Genomic DNA, 22,707 nt, shown 5'->3' with positions numbered 1-22,707 from the left:
ATTGATGAATGGTTTCAGGGGCCAATGTTGATAACAGGCCATTGACTAAATTGAGCATGATGCATTTAAATGAATTAACGCATTCCTTTAAATGATTTTCTAAATGTCAGAGCACATCCATCCACTCGTCTGTTAGCAACAGGTCCCTGCAACTCTCTAGACCTTTTACAGTTATACTGTCCTCCTAGTTTGTACACATTCTGTCTGAGTAAAAATGCATATCTCCTCTTTAGGGAGGGCTATAAATCAATCCTATTAAACTATCAGGCCTTGAAATGTTTTGTCAGCTCAAAAGTCTTCCCAAGAGACCTGATTTAACAGCACTTTGTGAACTGCCAATTGATCAGCTATGGAGGACTGTATTGTGTATGCATACAACTGATCCCTACTGTACCCATATTTACAGTATATAATGTATATAGTAAATATTATATTATATACTGATATATTGGATGCAGACGGATTCTTTTGGTAACACTATTGTTTTACTCCTTTCTTTCTCCAAAATTGTTGTTTATATCCGTGGAGGCGAGGGAGAAGGTAAAAAACACGCGCAGACAATGAAAATGTTCATGTCATCTATACTAATTTGTCAGCTGTTTCGCTCTTGATCCTCAGTGTGCTTGAGGATGTGTGTTCAACTCATTCGATCTTCATGTAGCTCATAGCATGTTGGATATTGCTAATGCTACCACTTTACCTCACTTCATCAGACTTTAACTTGAACATACAATATGGTCATTGCGGAAAATATTATCTACAGAGTAAGAAACTACAGGCTCATGTCAGACTAGATATGCCAAATTAGAAGATACCTCGTCGGCAAACAAACCTTCGTAATTGGCAGAAGTGTTTGTATAGTAGAAAAGTAGCAAGGTCAATTTCAGGTCCCTGTATGTAGGAAACATGAACACATTGTCCAATATTGCCTCTATTGATCTATTCATTGAACCCTGAACTCTTTCTCCTGCTTGCTATTTTCTCTGCCTCATATAGCGCCACCCGTTGGTTACGCCCATGAACTCATCTCCTCTTTTAACCTCCATATCTCTCTTCTGTTCTAAATAACTCACCATCTTTCTCATGCTTCCATTCATTAACCTCTCCATTCACCTTCCTCTCCCTGGTTACTCACTGCATGTTGTGTAGCCATAGCAGAAGAAGTAGTTGAAGAGGTAGTTGAAGAGGTAGTAGAAGAAGAAGTGGTAGAGGAAGAGGTAGAAGTGGCCCCAGAGGCAGCCCCAGAACCAGAGGCAGAGCCTGAGCCAGAGCCCGAGCCAGAGGCAGAGCCTGAGCCAGAACCAGAGGCGGAAGGTATGTTGGCATGGGGTATTCTATCATCCTTTGAGATGCAGCAGTGCGCTCCACCTGTTACAGCCAGACAGACCCATGACTAATATAGCTAGGGATGTGTTCCAATGTCCATAGTAGCATACCCCTTAGAATCCAATACATTGGACATGTTTTATTATGAGTGGTATGCTAGTGTCGATAATGGGATACATATCCCTAGTGTACTTTCTTGTTCTACATTTACTTGAATGTAGTACCTTCCCTTCATAGCTGGCCAAGACAATGGATGCATGCACTGTATTATTAGTTGTATGTTATTAGCTATATGTTCTCATTTAGAGTGTGCTAATGAATATGCCCATTTCCCTGTTCCGTTCCCGCTGCTTTTAGGCCTAGGACAAATTGCTTCCTCATTGCTACACAAAAAATGCTGGATTAAAAACAACCTAAGAACCAGCGCTGGGTAAATATTGGACAGAACACACAATGGGTTATTTTGACCCGAGCCAGTTGGGTTGCGTGAATAACCCAACATGTTGGGTTGTGGTTATCCAAACAAGGGTTAATTTAACCATCAGTTGGGTATTTTTTTTTACTTTCACGCTGGGGTGACCTAGCAGCTGTGTCTTATTGTATGTAATCCTTCAATTATTTTCCGGAGGTGTTGCTTATTATGGCCGTGAATATTCAGACAGCTCTTATTGGTCCCCCGTGAGAGTACATCTCATTCCTGTTCATCGTGTCAATGTTCAACCTTAACATGTGATAACTATACAACAGAACAGATTAACAGGAATGACTTTTACTCTCATGGTTGGCAAATAAAAGCTGTAAGCCACGCCCCTACTGAAGTACACTTCTAAACCCTTCTGACCCACTGGGTCATACAGTGCCTTCAGAAAGTACACACCACTCAACTTTTTCCAGATTTTGTTGTGTTACTGCCTGAATTTAAAATGGACTAAATTGAGATTTTTTTGTCACTGGCCTAGACACAATACCCCATAATTCAAAGTGTAATTGTGTTTTTCAAAAAAATTCTAAAGTAATAAAAAATGAAAAGCTGAAATGTTAATTAGTATTCAACCCTTTTGTTAGGGCAAGCCTAAATAAGTTCAGGAGTAACAATTTGCTTAACAAGTTGCATAATATGGACTCACTCTGTGTGCAATAATAGTGTTTAACATTATTTTTGAGTGACTACCTCATCTCTGTACCCCACACATACAATTATCTGTAAGGTCCCTCAGTCAAGCAGTGGTTTTCAAACACAGATTCAACTACAAAGACCAAGGAGGTTTTCCAATGGCTTGCTTTTTGCCCTGAATGCAAAGTTATTTGTTTGGGACAAATCCAATACAACCCATTACCGAGTACCACTATCCATATTTTCAAGCATAGTTGTAGCTGCATCATGTTTTGGGTATGCTTATAATCGTTAAGGACTGAGGAGTTTTTCAGGATAAAAAGAAACGGGACGGAGCTAAGCACAGGCAAAATCCTAGAGGAAAACCTGGTTCAGTCTGCTTTCCACCAGACACTGGAAGATTAATTCAGCAGGACAATAAACTAAAACACAAGGTCAAATCTACAATGGAGTTGTTTTTCCAAGAAGACAGTGAATGTTTCTGAATTAACATCAAGTTAATTAATTTTGAATTCAGGCTGTAACACAAAATGTGGAATAAGTCACAGGGTTTGAATACTTTCTGAAGGCATTGTCTCTCAATAACCCAGCACCAATAACTCAGATACAACAATCCAACCTTGCTCTTTTTAAAGAAAACAGCTAAACTAAGTGACCAAATGCCTGCAACCAAGCAGTTGGGTCAACCAAACAACCCAGCATTTTTTGAGTATATAGAATAGAATTATTGTCTATATTATATATATATATATATATATATATATATATATATATATATATATATATATATATATATATATATGCATTAGACTTCCAACTATAAGCTATAATAAGTCAACATCAGTGTATCAAAATATAGTGGATATCCTGCACTGTAGATGCACTCTGAACATGTGTTTGTTGTGACAGTCCCTTCTTAAAGTTAGAATCCGTAGTTGCTACATTTTTTGGAGGTATAAATTAATGATATACACTGAGTGTACAAAACATTAAGAACACCTGCTCTTTCCATTACAGACTGACCAGGTGAATCCAGGTGAAAGCTATGGTCTCTTATTGATGTCACTTGTTAAATCCACTTCAATTTGTGTAGATAAAAGGGAGGAGACAGGTTAAAGAAGGATTTCTAAGCCTTGAGACAATTGAGACATGGATTGTGTATGTATGTGTGCCATTCAGAGGGTGAATGGGCAAGAGAGAATATTTAAGTGCCTTTTAACAGGGTATGGTAGTAGAGGTGCCAGATGCACCGGTTTGTGTCAAGAACTGCAAGCCTGCTGGGTTTTTCACTCTCAACACTTTCCCGTGTATATCAAGAATGGTCCACCACCCAAAGGACATCCAGCCAACTTGACACAACCATGGGAAGCATTGGAATCAACATGGGCCAGCATTGGAATCAACATGGGCCAGCATTGGAATCAACATGAGCCAGCATTGGAATCAAAATGGGCCAGCATCCCTGTGGAACGCTTTTGACGACATGTCAAAAGGTGTTCCTTATTTTTTGTATACTCAGTGTATACCCATTGATTCTTGAAGAATATAACTTATAAATGCCTCGTGAGCTTAGTTCGACTGTTGTACCTCATCAGAACCCAAAATATTAGCTTGTTTTACTCCAATGTGTGTAAACAATGTAAATGTAAAGAGACGGTATAGCTTCAAAACATGGTTGAAACTGTCATTGTTATACCATGGATGGTCAGTCGTTGCATCAATAGCGCTGTCTATGAATCTGAGAGTGGTTACATTTCTCCAGGGCCATCCCTCAGCTTTTACCGAAACAGAGGCTGGGTGCCGCTTTGTTTTAGTTTCGACTAAGGATTCTAGTTTTAAACTGAACGATACTTTGAGGCGCTTTTGTGTGAGACACGTTTACAAACTCATTATTGTACTTCCACAAACTGCTGAAGTGTCACGCACAAGTAAATCGTAGTGCGCAGCCCGACAAAAGTATCATTTCCATTTGAAATATTAAAATGAGATGACGCAAATGCCGAAGCTTAGCTAGAGTCTGCAGCCTATGGCTTACTAGTCAGCCCTTGTTGCCATTGCTAACGCTGTTTATTTTGCTTTCATTTTCATTGCTTGCTGCATGCAGAGGTCGTTGAAGAGGAAGGTATGTTGATTAAAGATGAATTATCCGTGTCACGCTGGTTGGTATATAGGAATGCGTATGTATATATTGTCCATCTCCCAGGTCTGAGGTCTCGCTGTATTGGGGGAATGTCTGCTCTGTCATAACTGCTTGTCAGATCTAGAATTACTGTGAAATTGGCTGACTGGTAGCACAAAGAAAAACTACACATCAGTTAAATCAAATTTAAAAAATTAAATGGTGTATTTTGGGAAAGAAATAAGAAAAAGGATGGAAGAATATGAAATGCTAACATTTGCTTAACCGCGCAGTGACCTCACTGTTCAACCCTCCCTGCTATGCCCACTCACGATTAGCACGTACCAAACCCATAACAAGAGAAAGAACATGCTCTTCTAACAATGAAATCTGTGTTGTCTTGCTTGTGAAAATGGTGTGCGGGTCAAACGACAAACATGACACAGTTAGAACGTTTCTCTTTTAAAGTTAAACACTTTGTCTTTCAGCAGTAATTTCTTTCATTCGAATATTTTCCTGTAATATAAGTAGACGTCCAATTATTCTAGAATAAGATCACACTTTAGAAATAAATCAAGCACACATAACACATGTCCACATTCTTCAATTGTGTGTGCAAAGCTGTTTATGTCATATTTGAGATTTGTATTTTTCTTTTGGTGGTTATTTCTCTGCTGATTTTCATAGCACTAACAAACATCCACCCCCTCAAATTGAAAGCCAGGCATTTTTGGAATATCTACCGCTGATTTTTTTCTCTCCATTTAATGTAGAAACAAATCAAATATTCATTCAAGTAATGCCTGAATCTTTTTTTGCCTGATAATTACTCATTTGCTTTATGCTCATTTGTACATATCTAACCCAATAACATGTACTTGTCCTCCTCTTCATTTCTTAATATACAGCCCAAAAGCCACAGTTCAAGTAAGTCATCATTTCATGTAACCCCTCATTTGTTGGTACACATTTCTAGATGTGTATGATTACTACACAGAAATGGCTGCCTTCATATTTCCATTTCCATTTCAATCTCTCATAAAACAAAATACTACATTCTTAACTGTGGTAGTCAAAACCTTCAGCTGCCTTATTCTATATAGGCCTAACGCAACAAATATGCATTTTTCTTTCTTTTTTTTAGATATATATTTTGTTATTATTTCATTGTCCTTATTTCAGGTCAACATCACATCAATTTGTAAAGATGTAGATATATTTCATTACAAACAAGATGACATAAAACATAACAAAAGCAAACAGAAAACAAAACAGTGACGGTAAAAAATATTTAAAAAATAACTGAAATTCAATTTCAGTTCTCTGCTGTCATACAGTGTTGCATTACCCCTAACATTATGCCTTTTTTATTACGTTATTTGTTTATTATTTTACTACCCATAGATTCACTGTATTTTTATATTGACACTTCTCAGGGTACCAAAGATTCCTGATGGCGATAAAGTGGACTTTGACGTAAGTGGCCCTGCACACATCATGACCATCTGGAGACAGCTGGCCGGATAATACCAGGGCTAATGTCAGAGTTGACGACATGTACTTAACACATGGCTCTACTTCCTAACCTTACAGGACATTCAGAAAAAGCGTCAGAACAAGGATCTTGTTGAGCTGCAGGCCCTGATAGATGCTCACTTTGAGCACAGAAAGAAGGAGGAGGAAGAGCTCATCGCCCTCAAAGAAAGAATTGTGAGTAAGAATGCGTAAATGACATCACTCTGCATACACATGGGTCAAATTTGAAAATGAATACAAGGTCGTAAATAAAGTCAAGGTTTTCTTATTGGACAAGTTCAGGTAGTTCACACCTGCTTGCTTACATTTAGTTCCTGGTGAATACAACCATGACAAAATGATAAGACACTGCAATGCCCACTGGTGACCAAAGGTAATACAACCATGACAAAATGATAAGACACTGCAGTGCCCACTGGTGACCAAAGGTAATACAACCAACCATGTGTATCTGTGTGTCCGTCTGCAGGAGAAGCGTAGGGCTGAGAGGGCCGAGCAGAACAGGATCCGTAGCGAGAAGGAGAAGGAGCGCGCGGCTGAGACGTGAGGTTTGTGTCCTCCGCCAGTTCCACCATCGACCCCTCCGGGCTTTCTTCAACGATTGGCGTTCTGTCAACATGGGACCGACAACTACAACACACTGACTCTGTGCTGTGATCTCTAATACAGGAGGAGAGGCTGAAGAGGGAGGAAGCAGATGCCAAGAAGAAGGCTGGTGAGGACGCAAAGAAGAAGTCTGCCCTGTCCAGCATGGGCTCCAACTACAGCAGCCATCTGCAGAAGGTGACCTTAGCGACCAGCCAGTCTTCACAGAACCATAACGTTATGAATAGAAAACAATATCACTTACTTGTATACAACATGTAATTCAGAAGGAAAAAACAACAGAAAAACGAAACAATGAGTTGTGTGTTTACATGTGTGACCGATGGACTTGCCCCTTGTAACCACTGCCATTCACTTGTAACAGGCTGACTCAAAGAGAGGTGGGAAAAAGGAAACTGAGAGAGAGAAGAAGAAGAAGATCCTGGCAGGCAGACGCAAGGCCCTGAACATCGACCATCTGAATGAAGAGAAACTGAAGTAAGAAGCAGTTCAAGTAACAGACTTGGGCTTTATGTACAGTACGTTGTGTGTGGTGGTTTGTTTTGGCGAGGAGAATCAGGCCTACAGCAGGAAAAGTCAGGTACAAGTACAATAGCTTTTGCAACTGTCTCTCGTTATCTGAAATGAATGCACTTTAAGAACAACCTTCAGCCAATCAGAATCAAGTATTCAACCTCATGGTGTAAATATGGAATCTCCACAGAGAGTTTGAACTCAGAGTCATCTTGCTTGCTCTGCTCTAGGGAGAAGGCAAAGGAGCTGCATGAATGGATGCAGACACTGGAGTCTGAGAAGTTTGACCACATCGAGAGGCTGAAGAGGCAGAAGTATGAGGTATGTATCCGATGTCCTGGTTAAAGAAAAGAGAAATATACTATAAGTTATCCCAGTGATGCATGCATACATACATACATACATACATACATACATACATACATACATACATACATACATACATACATACATACATACATACATACATACATACATACATACATACATACATACAGCAATATGCACATCTGAAAGAATTGTGGACTGTTGAAGTTATGATATATTTTAAAGACATTAAATTAAATGACGTAATCTTTTAATTTTACTCGCTCAGCTGATAATATGACTGTCTCCGTTCTTAGAGCATATGTCTTTGTACACGACCGCATTCCCCCGTGGCAGTATGGACGGTACTGTTATTGACCGTGACCTGATAAAACGTCTAGCTCAGTCACCACATGATCAGTTTTTTTCCTTAGGTTTTTACAGACATGGGTCATGTAAGACACCCTGTAAGATCTTTTTTAGATAACCTTGAAAAAGTCCAAGTCTTACCCGAGTAAAATCAAGGGTGACAACGGGCCACCAAGTCTCACCATACGCTTGGTGGCCTCAGCCACAAAGGCCTCTCAGATATGAACACAACACTGCTTTGATATCTCCTCCAGGTCACAACCCTGCGTAAGAGAGTGGAGGAGCTGAGTAAATTGTAAGTAGAGCTGGACAGTTGTCACAGCTCATGGGTTCTCTGCCGCGCCACTGCAGTGCATGGTCTGAAACTTAATGAGAAAGTTGCATGTGAAACTTAACACAGAGGCGACTGAAACAGAGCAAACGGTTCCACGGTGGGTCGAGAAGACAAGAGAAGACACCAAATTAAATCTGAATGAATATTGATTATATTCCACTCATTCGGGTTGAACACGCCGTGTTAAAGACAGGTTATGACACATGGCATACTGTACCATGTCATTCCGAAACATTCCAGAGGTATTAGAGTGTGTCTATGTGCAAGCAATAGACTGAGCTGAGACCCAATCATAGACCCATAGGGAACTGCTGAGCTAAAAGCCAGTCACTGGTCAATTCTGAAGAAATGGTGTGATTCACAGGTAAGTGTTTCTGTCTGGATTTCATTCCCACTGAAAGAAAGTGACAGAAACTCAGTAGTGGTAGTGTCTGGCTAATCGTTTCTAACATGTCCTCCTCCCCTCAACTCTCTATCCTTGGCAATTTGGGAAGTCAATACTGACACACACACGCAGTCAGTCAATCAGTCTGTCTCCTGTAAAATGCGCTGTTAAATGTGTCATTTCCAGGTCATCACTCCCAGAAACCGCATTGACGTGTTACAGAAACAGTAAGTAATGTAGCTTCCACCCCTATATCTTTCTGCCAAAACTGTTCAGGACAGTTTATGTCAGTTTATGGCTGAAAACATTACAGTTTAGAATCTACCAATGAGATGAAATGCTATTGAGTTAATCTCTCCCTTTCACTATCTGACAGAAGAAACCAGTTTGCTGTAGAACAAAATTGACATTCATGTTACTGTATTGGCAAACATTGCCAGCCATTCATTCTGAATTTGCTATGACATTACTTATTTAGTACTCTTGGCCCTTTGGACATAAAAACTCTTATACCTTTGGCAAAACACATATACAGTAAACACTGACAATCCAAATAACAAAGGATGTAGACCTACAATCAGGTTCAACAAAGAAAGCCAAGTTCCCGTGCATCACGTTCCTGAGCTGTAATGTAAGTAATGTAAGTCTCAAACATTATTTTTTGGAATATACAGAGCATTTGAAATCTATTCAGACCCCTTGACTTTTTCACCATTTTGTTAGGTTACAGCCTTATTCTAAAATTGATTAAATAGTTCACACAATATCCCATAATGGCAAAGAAAAAACATGTTTTTTATTAAGAATAAAACACTGAAATATTGCATTTACATAAGTACTCAGACCCTTTTTACTAGGTTGAAGCACCGTTGGCAGCGATTACAGACTCGAGTCTTCTTGGGTATGACGCTACAAGCTTGGCACACTTGTATTTTGGGAGTTTCTCCCATTCTTCTCTGCAGATCGTCTCAAGCTCTGTCAGGTTGGATGACGAGCGTCGCTGCACACCTACTTTTAGGTCTCTCCAGAGATGTTCGATCGGGTTCAAGTCCGGGCTCTGGCTGGGCCACTCAAGGACATTCAGAGACTTGACCCGAATCCACTCCTGCATTGTCTGGGTTGTGTGCTTAGTGTCATTGTCCTGTTGGAAGATAAACCTTGACCCCAGTCTGAGGTCCTGAGTGCTCTAGAGCAAGTTTTCATCAAGGATCTCTCTGTACTTTTCTCTGTTCGATCCTGACTAGTCTCCCAGTCCCTGCCGCTGAAAAACATCCCCACAGCATGATGCTGCCACCACAGTGCTTCACCGTAGGGATGGTGCCAGGTTTCCTCCAGACGTGACGCTTGGCATTCAGGCCAAAGAGTTAAATCTTGGTTTCATTAGAACAGAGAATCTTGTTACTCATGATCTGAGAGTCTTTAGGTGCCTTTAGGCAAACTCAGAGCGGGCTGTCATGTGCCTTTTACTGAGGAGTGGCTCCACTCTACCATAAAGGCCTGATTGGTGGAGTGCTGCAGAGATGGTTGTCCTTCTGGAAGGTTCTCCCATCTCCATAGAGGAACTCTGGGGTTCTGTTAAAGAGACCATCAGGTTCTTGGTCACCTCCCTGACCAAGGCCCTTCTAGGAAGAGTCTTGGTGGTTGTTGAGCTTTGGACTGCTGTTTCTTTGCTCTCTCAGTGTCGCATTCTAATTTCTTGAAGCTATCATGTGTTTTACTGCCACCAAGGACCGGCTGTTAGCCTGATAGCCATAGGATGCGAAAATAGATCATTTCCTCCATAAGGACAGAAAATACTCCATGAATCCTCACGAGCACAGTAGGATAGAACACACGGGTCAGTGAGAGAATCATGTTATATTTCCTTTGCTTTCATTCATTCCATCATCACCTCCATCCCATGGTAAGTGCTGCATGGTGTGTCGAAAAGGATAAGCATGACAACTCCATGACTTGTTTTGAGTGGTCTTTTGTCATTGATGATTGTTAGTTAGACCAATATTAACATTAGAACAGCATAACTCACACATTTGCATCCATATCTAAAGTAATTTGGAAGTAAATTCAGTAACTTAAAGTCAATGTAAGTCTTTATTTATAGATGAACATGTGCATTGATTGTCTCTTCATGGGATGTCTCACTCTGTTTCTCTGTCTTTGTGACGTTTTACAGCTCCAAGAAGGGTAAAACGGTTCGCAGAAAGTAAACGGTACCGTTCTGCTGCTTGGAGCCCAGACTGCCACCGTACTACCGGACACGAGCATAATGCAGCAACAACAACACACACTTACGCTAAGATCATGGCTCGGACACCACTAACACTATGTCTTAATGTTTGCATATTCACAAAAGATGTGCTACGGTCTACAGACGTAGAACGGAGCCATTAGCTGCTGTTGTAGGAATTATCCCTCACGCTTTCTCTCCCTGGACTGTTTGGTTCTCAGTATTTTTGTAAATAAAGTGTGACTCTTCAACCTTGTCTGTAGATCTGTTATTAACCAAACCCTCCAAAAAATATATATATTTCTTGCAGTGTAATTTTGAAGCAATTTGTTCATATTAATAACTATATCCACTCTAATAAGAGGCATAATGTTGTTGTGTTTGCAAAAATAGACCAAGATTAGCTTGTGGAATGATTTATGCTATGTTAGAGCAGAATAATTATTGCATTATAATTAAGGTTTCTTCAACATACCATTCCATCACAAACACTGAATATCAGAGTCATCCAAATGAGGTGTTCTGTCCCATTTTGAGGAAAAATGTAAGCATTTGAATTGCCATCACAATTAGATTGAGTTAGATTGTAACCTAGATTGAAATGTTCTGATGTGCAACAGACAGTAACGTAAGTGGTTCTCTACAGTAGCGTAGCACAGCCATTCCAAACCTTTTCCGTTGCGGGGGACAACCAAATCACTATCAAAATCTCTAGGACCACCATTTGTGCCACGCCTGCGCCTGCTCCTCAGCCTCACGCACTCCTGCCACCATCATTACGCACACCTGCTTCCCTCGTCACGCACATCAGCGACTCATTGCACTCACCTGGACTCAATCACTTATGTTATTTCCTCCCCTATATCTTTCTGTCTCCCAAGCTCTATTCCCCACTTCAGCTTTAATTGTCGTATGTCTTTGTATTACCCGGTTCTGACGCTGTTCCATGTCTGTGCTAAATTAAATGTTCAACTCTCCGTACCTGCTTCTCATCATCAGCGTAATATTTTTAAGGCACATGCAGTCTTTGTCATTTTAATTTTAAAAGATGTCTAATAAATCACCGTGTGTTTATTTAATTAAAATAACTTCAACATATATTTTTTTAATCATTTATTTTCCTTAGTTTCCTATCGCCCTTGAAATGTTCAGTCTGATCATGTGGGCGTTAGGAAACAAATGTGAAGATATTGATGTAATAAACAGCCCTAATTAGCTGATAGGATGGTCTAGAGTACACACCCTTACCCAGATGAACAGTCATTGGTCTATTGTAATCTAATCACATTGTGACGTCATGATGTGGGCCAAAAATTCCATCTGACCTGAACAGACTGAAATGCCAGCATAAGTTTTTCAAACAGCTGTTATGGCCTAAACTCACCAAAGGCGAGTATGTGAGGCGTTTGTGATTTATTTTAGTATGCATTGTTTTGAATTATAATGACCCAACTGAAGCCAGGGGTGGGGGGGTTGTCCGCTTTGACGCCTCGCTCAATTAGAATGTCTCTATTTTTGCACATTTTTTTTCCTGGCGATATAGTCACACAAAACAATCAAAAAAAATTCATTATTCACTTTTTTCTAGCTCATTTGCATGCTAAATGAGATCTTATGGAAACACAACATCGCTAAAAGCAAGGATGATTGAAGGTATAGACTATCCTACTAGCATTCAGTCGCTACTCTGCCTGATCCATCCTTTACACCAGCCTTGCTCTGCTTTCTCCGCACGCCCGCTTCTGGTGAAAAGGACATTATCATCATTTTCTGTTATGTGTTATTTCAATTTCGATCTAATTTCGTTATTTTTTATCTCATAGTGTGGAAATATCTTCTTTTTTTTAAAGCACTGCACTTTTACACATAAAATATCTTGGCAGTCAAATTTTGTACATTTCAGCCGTGAATGTAACAAATTAAATGCGTATTATTATGATTATAAACAAATTGCCTGTGAAAAGTAATGTAAAATCGCATACCATACCATCAGGCCTAATACTCCCAACTGTTATTATTTTTGTGAGAAACATTTTTTAAATAAATCTTGGTAACAATTTATTTGGATAGTCAATCTGTAGATGCTCTATCAGTAACATTTCAAGTAACTAACTAACTCTAGCCCTAACCCTAACCTCAAACCTTATCCTAACCCTAAACTTAACCCTAACCCTATAACCTAACTTTAACCCTTATTCTAAACCTAAGCCTAACCCGTAACCTTAGCAAGCATTTGCTTGTCTATAGATAGTCATACTACTAATAACAAACTATCTGTAGAGCTGGACTATCCGAACTATCCAAATAGTGTGTGATCGAAATCATTACAAAAATCTTATAATATATATTTTTTTAAATAACCGCAGACCTCCTGCAGTAGGCCAGACAACAGGTTGGAAACCACTGGCCTAGCCTATGTCAATACTATGAAGTGACAAAGCACAACAGAAGGTAGCAATGCATGTGTCCACAGACCTAGCTGCCCAGTTTACCAGGTGTAATACATCACGTGTCTTCTTGAAAAATCTGTATTTTGGAGGGAACATGGCTGCCTACAGTGCCGAGGATCAAATCTAGGCTATAGACCAGTACAAGAATCAGCAAACTGACCTGAACAAATAACTTTGAAGTAGCCACAGTCTTTGAAAGTGGTAGGTCTTTGTGTAGTCTATCTATTCTTTCGAGTAGGCCTAGTCTCTCACTGTCGCTGTAGTTATTTTTTCTAGAATTTAGTCTAATTGAATCTAATTTTAAATCTAGAATTTAATCTAATTTCATCTAGAATCGGCTTCCTATTTCGCAACAAAGCCTCCTTCACTCATGCTGCCAAACATACCCTCGTAAAACTGACTATCCTACCGATCCTTGACTTCGGCGATGTCAACTACACAATAGCCTCCAACACTCTACTCAGCAAACTGGATGTAGTCTATCACAGTGCCATCCGTTTTGTCACCAAAGCCCCATATACTACCCACCACTGTGACCTATATGCTCTCGTTGGCTGGCCCTCACTACATATTCATCGCCAAACCCACTGGCTCCAGGTCATCTATAAGTCTTTGCTAGGTAAAGCCCCACCTTATCTCAGCTCACTGGTCAGCAACACCCCGTAGCACACGCTCCAGCAGGTATATTTCACTGGTCATCCCCAAATCCAACACTTCCTTTGGCCGCCTTTCCTTCTAGTTCTCTGCTGCCAATGATTGGAACGAATTGCAAAAATCACTGAAGCTGGAGTCTTATATCTCTCTCTCTAACTTTAAGCATCAGCTGTCAGAGCATTTTACCGAACATTGTACCTGTACACAGCCAATCTGTAAATAGCACACCCAACGACCTCATCCCCATATTATTACTTACCCTCTTGCTCTTTTGCACCCCAGTATCTCTACTTGCACATCATCATCTGCACATCTATCACTCCAGTGTTAATGGAAAAGTGTAATTATTTCACCTTTATGGCCTATTTATTGCCTACCTCCCTACTGTTCTACATTTGCAGACACTGTACATAAATTTTCCAATTAGTTATTTGACTGTACGTTTGTTTATGTGTAACTCTGTGTTGTTGTTTTTGTCGCACTGCTTTGCTTTATCTTTGCCAGGATGCAGTTGTAAATGAGAACATGTTCTAAACTGGCCTACCTGGTTAAATATTTTTTTTTTTTTTAAGTAGGCCAGTGGTTCCCAAACTAGGGGTCGTGACCTCATGTGGGGTTTGCCTATAAAAAATATATATATATACGTATATTATTTAACCAGGTAGGCCAGTTTAGAACATGTTCTCATATATATATAAACGTCTTGTATCTCAAAATCATTGTTGTGGGGTTAACCTTAAAAATCCAAATGAACATTTTTTAAATCTGAAAGATACAATTCAAGCAGAGAGCTTCCTGTATAATGGGAAAAGGCCACACAGGACCGTTGCACTTGAATCATTCCCATGATGAATGGCTAGGCCTGCTATGCTATGAAACCACACACTATTACAGAGACTTAGATATTCCCAGCCACAACTGATATGGTGAAAACAATGTGTGGGGAGGCAGAGGCACAGAAACTCACATCAATACCTTTGTCAGATAACACTGTTAAACAAATAATTTATGCTATTGCTAGCAATCAAGAGGAAACTCTGACTGAACATCTTAAACTCCTCAGCTTATGCTCTCCAAATGGACATTAGCTGTGAGGGCCCAGATGCCCATGCATTGACTTTTGTTTGTGGCTGCAACCTGGTCTCTGAGCATTTCGTATTATTCTTTATGAGACACTCCCTTAGTATGATGATATTTAAACTCGCAACCTTTGGGTTGCTAGACATTAGTGTTATACACCAACCCATCCACCACGACCAACCACTCCGCTTTCGTTTTTGCCTTAAGTAACCATCTGTCTTATTTAACCATAACAAATGTAACATATCCAAACTATATGGAGTGTCTCAGATTTACGTACAGAATAATATGAAATGCTCTGAGACCAGGTTGGCTATACATGTAGAGAGTCGCTATTTACGGAGACAGATTGTTCTGTCTCACGATTCACGAGCATGAAACGGCACAGGGATGTTCAGTGTGCTGCGTGGCTATATCTATGGCGGGATGGCGAGCAGGCCTCTGCACTCTAGTTATGAATGTGTCCTCCTCTGGCATATGAACGCATTGTATGATACACTGAGAGCAACTGGCGGCAAAAGAGCTGAGCACAGAACTCGGAGACATATTGCAACAGGTAACTTTGATTGTAAACTACATCCACTGCGCGCACGCTTGTTCACATTACAATCTGGAGAATATGGGATCAGAGCATGACAAAGTTATATTTGACACCGAGGCTTGGTGGTTGTGGAGGGGGAGTGTTGGAAAGATTTTTCACCTTGAGAAAGGAACTGTTGTCATTCACAATGGATGTAAAAAAAAACAGACATAGTTGACTTTCTGGGTGGGGGATGGAACGACAGGGCCCTTATCGACCACTACCGCTGCAGCCTGTGCCAGAATGTCCGTTGGGAGTTGGCCTGCAGGGATACCACCCTCACCTTCTACCAGCTGTTGGACCTGTCCATTCGGCTGGATAACCTGCTGGTCAACATCGGATGTTCAGAGAGGGCTCTGTGGATTCCTCCTCCCAGCACCACCACTCCGGTGCCTATGGAGCGGGGAGGTGCTGCGCTTAGGGAGGCCGGAGGAGGGGCCTTCACGTGTACCATCTGTGGCAGCAGAGGTCACACTGCTGGTCGGTGCCGGGTTGGTTCCCTGGCGTCGCCCCAGGTGAGCCTGCACCACTTTCATCCAGAGCCCTCTATTGTACACCTGTTTGTGCATGTTTACTTTCCTGAGTTTTTCCCGCATTCCCAGCATAAGGAGCTCGTCGATTCGGGCGCAGCTGTGAATTTTATCGACAGTGCATTCACCCATAGTTTAGGGATCCCTATTGTTCCAGTGGTTAGGCCTTTCCCAGTTGACGGTCTGGACAATCGACCATTAGGGACCGGGTTGATTAGGGAGGCTACCATTCCCCTGGGCATCGTGACGCAGGGGTTCATAAGGAGAGAATCAGTCTCTTCCTCATTGACTCTCCTGCGTTTCCCATGGTACTAGGCCTTCCCTGGTTAGCTCGTCATGACCCCACCATTTCAGAGGACTCTCACTGGGTGGTCGCGAGAGTGCTCAGGGAGGTGTTTAGGGGTTTCTGTTGGTGCTACTACGGTGGAAAGTCCAGACCAGGTCTCCACCGTGCGCATTCCCCCCGAATATGCAGATTTGGCTCTCGCCTTCTCTAAAAAGAATGTGACTCAATTACCATCCCATCGACGGGAGGATAAATCTCCTGGTAGACGCCGCACTTCCCAGGAGTCACGTGTATCCTGTCACAGGCGGCGACAGCTGCTATGGAAACATATGTCTCCGAATCCCTGCGTCAGAGGTAGGGACCTGCATGGGCAGGGTGTAGTGGTGTATATTGATGACATTCTGATATACTCCGCTACATGGGCCGAGCATGTGTCCCTGATGAGCAGGGTGCTTGGTCGACTGTTGGAGCATGACCTGTACATCAAGGCTGAGAAATGCCTGTTCTTCCAACAGTCCATCTCCTTCCTAGGGTACCGCATTTCCACCTCGTGGGTGGAGATGGAATGTGACCATTCCAGCCATGCGTAATTGGCCAACTCCCACCACGGTAAAGGAGGTGCAGCTGTTTGCCTATTACTACTGGAGGTTTAACCCGGGTTTTGGTCAGGTGGCTGCTCCCTTTACCTCACTGCTGAAGAGGGGACCGGTACGTTTGCAGTGGTCGGCTGAGGCGAACAGGGCTTTTGGCCACCTGAGGGCTCTGTTTACCTCGGCTGACCCATCCGGATCCCTCTTTGGCGTTCATAGTGGAGGTGGACACGTCCGAGGCTGGGATAAGAGCCGTTCTCTCTCAGCGCTCAGGTACGCCACCGAAGCTCCGCCCCTGTGCCTTCTTCTCGAGGAAGCTCAGCCCAGCGGAGCGAAACTATGACGTGGGGGACCGGGAGCTGTTGGCTGTCATCAAGGCTCTGAAGGTGTGGAGACATTGGCTTGAGGGGGCTAAACACCCGTTTCTCATCTGGACTGACCACTGCAATCTGGAGTACATACGGGCAGCGAGGAGACTGGACCCTCGCCAGGCAAGTTGGGCCATGTTTTTCACACGTGTTGTTTTCACCCTTTCGTATAGACCAGGTTCCCAGAACGTGAAGGCAGACACACTGTCCCGGCTGTATGACACAGAGGAGTGGCCCATGGATCCCACCCCCATACTCCCGGCCTCCTGCCTGGTGGTACTGGTAGTGTGGGAGCTGGATGCGAACATTGAGCAAGCGTCACGTGCAGAGCCCGCTCCCCTCCAGTGTCCCGCTGGGCGTCTGTACGTTCCATCTGCTGTCCATGACCGGCTGATCTATTGGGCCCACACGTCACCTTCCTCTGGTCATCCAGGCATCGGTCGGACGGTGCGCTGTCTGAGTGGGAAGTACTTGTGGCCCACTTTGGCTAGGACGTGAGGGTTTATGTTTCCTCTTGCTCGGTGTGCGCGCAGTTTAAGGCTCCTAGGCACCTGCCCAGAGGTAAGTTACACCCCTTACCCGTTCCACAACGGCCATGGTCACACCTGTCAATCGATTTCCTGACCGATATCCCCCAATTACAGGGAAACACCATGATCTTGGTTGTTGTGGATTGTTTCTCTAAGTCCTGCCGTCTCCTTTCTCTGCCCGGTCTCCCTACGGCCCTACAGACTGCGGAGGCCTTGTTTACACACGTTTTCCGGCACTATGGGGTGCCTGAGGATATAGTGTCTGTCGGGGTCCCCAGTTCACTTCGAGTGGCTGGAGGGCGTTCATGGAACGTCTGGGGTTCTTGATCAGCCTTACCTCGGGTTTTCACCCTGAGAGTAACGGGCAGGTGGAGAAAGTTAACCAGGATGTGGGTAGGTTTCTGCAGTCTTATTGCCAGGACCGGCCAGGGGAGTGGGCGGCGTTCGTGCCCTGGGCAGAGATGGCCCAGAACTCGCTTTGCCACTCCTCCACTAACCTCTCCCCATTCCAGTGCATACTGGGGTACCAGCCGGTTCTGGCTCCTTGGCATCAGAGTCAGACCGAAGCTTCTGCGGTGGACGCCGCCCATGTTCACCTTCAGCGCACCGTGCTGCGCCAGAAAGCCAGTGCATACCGTCACCGCAGTGAGGCCCTGGTGTTCGCACCGGGGACCGGGTCTGGCTCTTGACCCGAAACCTGCCCCTCCGCTTGCCCTGCCGGAAGCTGGGTCCATGATTTATGGGGCCGTTCTAAGTCCTGAGGAGACTGAACGAGGTGTGTTACAGGTTACAGCTCCACCCCGAATAGCCTATTAACCCCTCGTTCCATGTGTCTCTCCTCAAGCCGGTGGTGGCTGGTCCGCTCCAGGAGTCTGAGGTGCGGGAGGTTCCTCGATGGACATCGAGGGGGTCCTGGCGTACGCCGTTCGCTCCATACTGGATTCGAGGCGTCGGGCGAGGGGCCGTCAGTACCTCGTGGAGTTGGAGGTACTGGAGGAGAGATGCTGGTTTCCGGTGGAGGACGTGTTGGACCCTTCAATGCTGCGGGAGTTCCACCGTCTCCGTCCGGACCGCCTTGCACCTCGCCCTCCGGGTGGCCCCCGAGGCCAGTGTCAGCACGTAGCTGGAGCCGCGCGTCAAGGTGGGGGTACTGTCACGACTTCCGCCAAAGTCTTTTCCTCTCCTTGTTAAGGGCGGCGTTTGGCGGCTGACATCACCCGTTTTCTAGCCATCGCCGATCCACCTTTCATTTTTCCATTTGTCTTGTCTTGTTTTCCTACACACCTGGTTTCAATTCCTTCAGTATTAGACGTGTTTATACCCCTCTGTTCCCCCCATGTCTGTGTGTGGAATTATGTCAACCCATATTGTGTTTAGTGTCCTTAGTGCCATGTGTTTTGTTCGCCGAAATAAAAGGCTCCTTTGGCTACCCAACATCTGCTCTCCTGCGCCTGACTCTGATACAGCCAGGTACGCATACCTAACAGATAGACACAATTATCTATATCACTGGTGAGAAGGTGTACATTGTAACATCTCAAATTTTTCATCAACAACTGGTTCATCAACCACTAACAGTTCAGTAAGCAATGTCCCTTGATACCATATGTCACTCATGTGTATAATAATTGTTCTATTGTATTTCTGCTACTTCTGTCATTGATAGAATATCTGTATCGTCAAATTAACAAACATGCTTATATTGAGGACATTTGTGCCTAAGTGTGAACAGCAGGAGAGTCTGTCCTCTTGACTCATCAAGATAAACGTGGTTATTTTTCCAATTGAAGTATATATTGTAATCATACATCTTCCGCTGCAGGAAACAGTCTAGAACAAATCCTTGTTGTAGCCTTTAGAGGGCTAACGGAAGTACTTATAGTTGTGATCCGCGGTAGACTGTTCGTTAACATTGTTCAACAAAGTCTGCTGCTTTGTTATACACTGCAGGAACCTGATGCAACATTTAAGTGGTAAAGGAGGATAGTGATGTTTGTATATTTAATGTGTCTTTAGCTTTTGTATCAACCAGTGCTGTATTTTCTGATTTAGGTGGAGGGTAGTCATACATGGTGGCATTGATGGGTACAGCCGGCTCATTGTTTCTCCGTGCTGTCTCCAGATATGGTGTTCCCTTCATTGTTAGGACGGACCATGGAGGAGAAAACAACACTGTCTGCTGGTTGAATGTAATACATATTGAAAATATTATTTAAAAAATAGAGCTACATGCATCCTTAAAATGTCTTCTTGACCTACACATTGATTACATTCTATAGTGAGTGATGTATGCGGCTACATTTTTTTCTGTTAATTATTTTCAGAACGCAGTCACATTATGTTGGACAGCTTTTTTGCTTTCTCCATGTTTTTGAAATGTATAAGTCTTTAAATGACCTTTTACAGACGACTTCTACAAACGAGGCTACACTTGTGGCAGCCCCTATTCCTGTGGCCCCCCATCTTCTGCACAACTTCTTGTGGCCCCCCTCCACCTTATACCACTTCCTGTGGCCTCCCATCCACCATTCCCTGAGGCTTATCGTCCACCTTCACCAGACTCTTCTGTTGATGTTGGTGAAGACAATGAGCAAGTCATCCCTGTAAATAATTAAATGTCTTGTTATTACAGATGAATTGTGGGAAGTATCTGAGCTTTGTTATTCTGAATGATTCTTTTTTTAATGTTGACCTCCAAACACTGCTGAAGCTAAGGAGATGCCAATGTAACAGGGTTGGTTAACCCTGTTACACCAACCAAATTAACGTGATGAGGGACAATGTTTATGATTGTGCAATGACAGGCTTTAAGAGAGCCCACTTTAATCCGGAGGCAAAAATAGACATGGTTTTTAGGGGCGCTGACGGAAAAGGGACAGCTGATGAGGGTGGACCCCTCAAGAGAATTTCTCCGGCTGTTAATGAGTGCCATCCATTCCTCTGCAATATTTGAGGGACCTGTTTGGCAAAAATGCCTTTCTTGCAACTCTCAAGCCGAGTTACACTTTTACACCAACAAAGACACGTTTGTTTATGGCAATATACAGTGGGGAGAACAAGTATTTGATACACTGCCGATTTTGCAGGTTTTCCCTACTTACAAATCATGTAGAGGTCTGTAATTTGTATCATAGGTACACTTCAACTGTGAGAGACGGAATCTAAAACAAAAATCCAGAAAATCACATTGTATCTTTTTTAAGTAATTAATGTGCATTTTATTGCATGACAAAAGTATTTGATACATCAGAAAAGAAGAACTTAATATTTGGTACAGAAACCTTTGTTTGCAATTACAGAGATCATACATTTCCTGTAGTTCTTGATCAGGTTTGCACACACTGCAGCAGGGATTTTGGCCCACTCCTCCATACAGACCTTCTCCAGATCCTTCAGGTTTCGGGGCTGTCGCTGGGCAATACGGACTTTCAGCTCCCTCCAAAGATTTTCTATTGGGTTTAGGTCTGGAGACTGGCTAGGCCACTCCAGGACCCTGAGATGCTTCCTAAAATTCATTTACTTTTTTGACTTTATTCATTCAAAGAGGGTCTGGAGTGTCTAGGTCTCCTGCCTTACATGAATAGACACTCAAGCCTCTTCAGAGAGGTTTCCATCTATGCTGAGAAACCTCTTTTTGCCACAGACATAGCTTCTCTCTTCAAAGCAGAGTGCTCCCCACCTGGGACCAATCAAAGAGCAATAGAGAGAAGAGTCATGTTTCTGGGGGGACTGGCATCTAGAGGTGGAAGGTTAGATGCAAAACCATGATCATTGAAGTAATACAGCCCGCATCAGTAAAATATCACTTATTCACTCTCACAACTGTGGGACAGCATTTTATAGCCTTATTCTTCCATAGGCCCCCTAAGAATGTAATAGATCAATTAAATCCCAAACTACTTTCACTTAGAGTATTGGGTTCTCCAATAAGCATTACTTATGGACTTTAATGTCCCCCCCTTCCATTTTTTCAGGGGCGAACACACCCTTTAACCATGGAGAAGGTATTCATTTTCACTTCGGGGGCTTCAACATTCCTAGGCTGGGATTGCCAGTGGAGCCACAGCTACAGGCTACAGTTCTCTCTGCTACCACGCCAAGTCTAGGTCCAAGAGACTTCTAAACAGATTCTACCCCCAAGCCATAAGACTACTGAACATCTAATCAAATGGCTACCCAGACTATTTGCTGCTACTCTATCTAACCGGTGCCCCCGCACATTCGCTGTACCGGTATCCCCTGTATGTAGCCTCGCTATTGTTATTTTATGGATGCTCTTTAATTATTTACTTTTCTTTCTTTCTTTGTCGTTAAAAAAAACTGCATTGTTGGTTAAGGGCTTGTAAGTAAGAATTTCACTGTAAGGTCTACCTACACCTGTTGTATTTGGCGCATGTGACAAATACAATTTGATTTAAAGAGAATTAATTTAAGGGGAAATATCCAACATGTTTATCGCATGACTACCTAGTAAGTTGGGAATACTGCAGGCAATGTTAATTGGTGATGTGTCCTATAAGAATTGATATTATGAAAGTTTCCGAAAGGATTGTCCATCAGCAAAAAAAAGTTGTGTAGTGAAAGTTTTCAAAAACATTACAACCAACCAGAATCAATTGGACACAGTAATACATAATGCAGCTTTAATATTTGAAAAAAATGTATGATTTCTTAGTAGAGTGGGTAAACTGAGCATTATGCAAAGTAGTTTAGTCATGTATGTCAAGGGACTATGTTACAAGAGATCATACGTTTCCTTTGTGCAATGTTACCATAAATAAATCTTACAGTAAATATGGACCAC

At 42.7% G+C, this 22,707-nt stretch overlaps 1 protein-coding gene and 1 long non-coding RNA gene across 2 annotated transcripts; both read left to right on the top strand.

Moving 5' to 3' along the window:
• Positions 1 to 1,289: 1,289 nt before the first annotated feature.
• Positions 1,290 to 6,039, top strand: LOC135573414 (uncharacterized). The gene is made up of 3 exons (XR_010464737.1): positions 1,290 to 1,314; positions 5,468 to 5,486; positions 5,996 to 6,039. It is a non-coding gene; the product is annotated as an uncharacterized LOC135573414 (long non-coding RNA).
• Positions 6,040 to 6,732: 693 nt separating this feature from the next.
• Positions 6,733 to 11,086, top strand: LOC115134454 (troponin T, fast skeletal muscle isoforms-like). Its single transcript, XM_029668440.2, has 5 exons — positions 6,733 to 6,878; positions 7,066 to 7,178; positions 7,445 to 7,535; positions 8,144 to 8,184; positions 10,782 to 11,086. Exons 1-5 carry the CDS (start codon positions 6,846 to 6,848, stop codon positions 10,813 to 10,815), a joined length of 312 nt encoding a protein of 103 aa, XP_029524300.2. The 5' UTR covers positions 6,733 to 6,845; the 3' UTR covers positions 10,816 to 11,086.
• Positions 11,087 to 22,707: the final 11,621 nt, after the last annotated feature.

Source organism: Oncorhynchus nerka, linkage group LG9a (genome assembly GCF_034236695.1).
Source record: "Oncorhynchus nerka isolate Pitt River linkage group LG9a, Oner_Uvic_2.0, whole genome shotgun sequence".
In the NCBI taxonomy this organism is placed as follows: domain Eukaryota; kingdom Metazoa; phylum Chordata; class Actinopteri; order Salmoniformes; family Salmonidae; genus Oncorhynchus; species Oncorhynchus nerka.
This window is presented reverse-complemented; position numbering and strand designations above follow the sequence as displayed.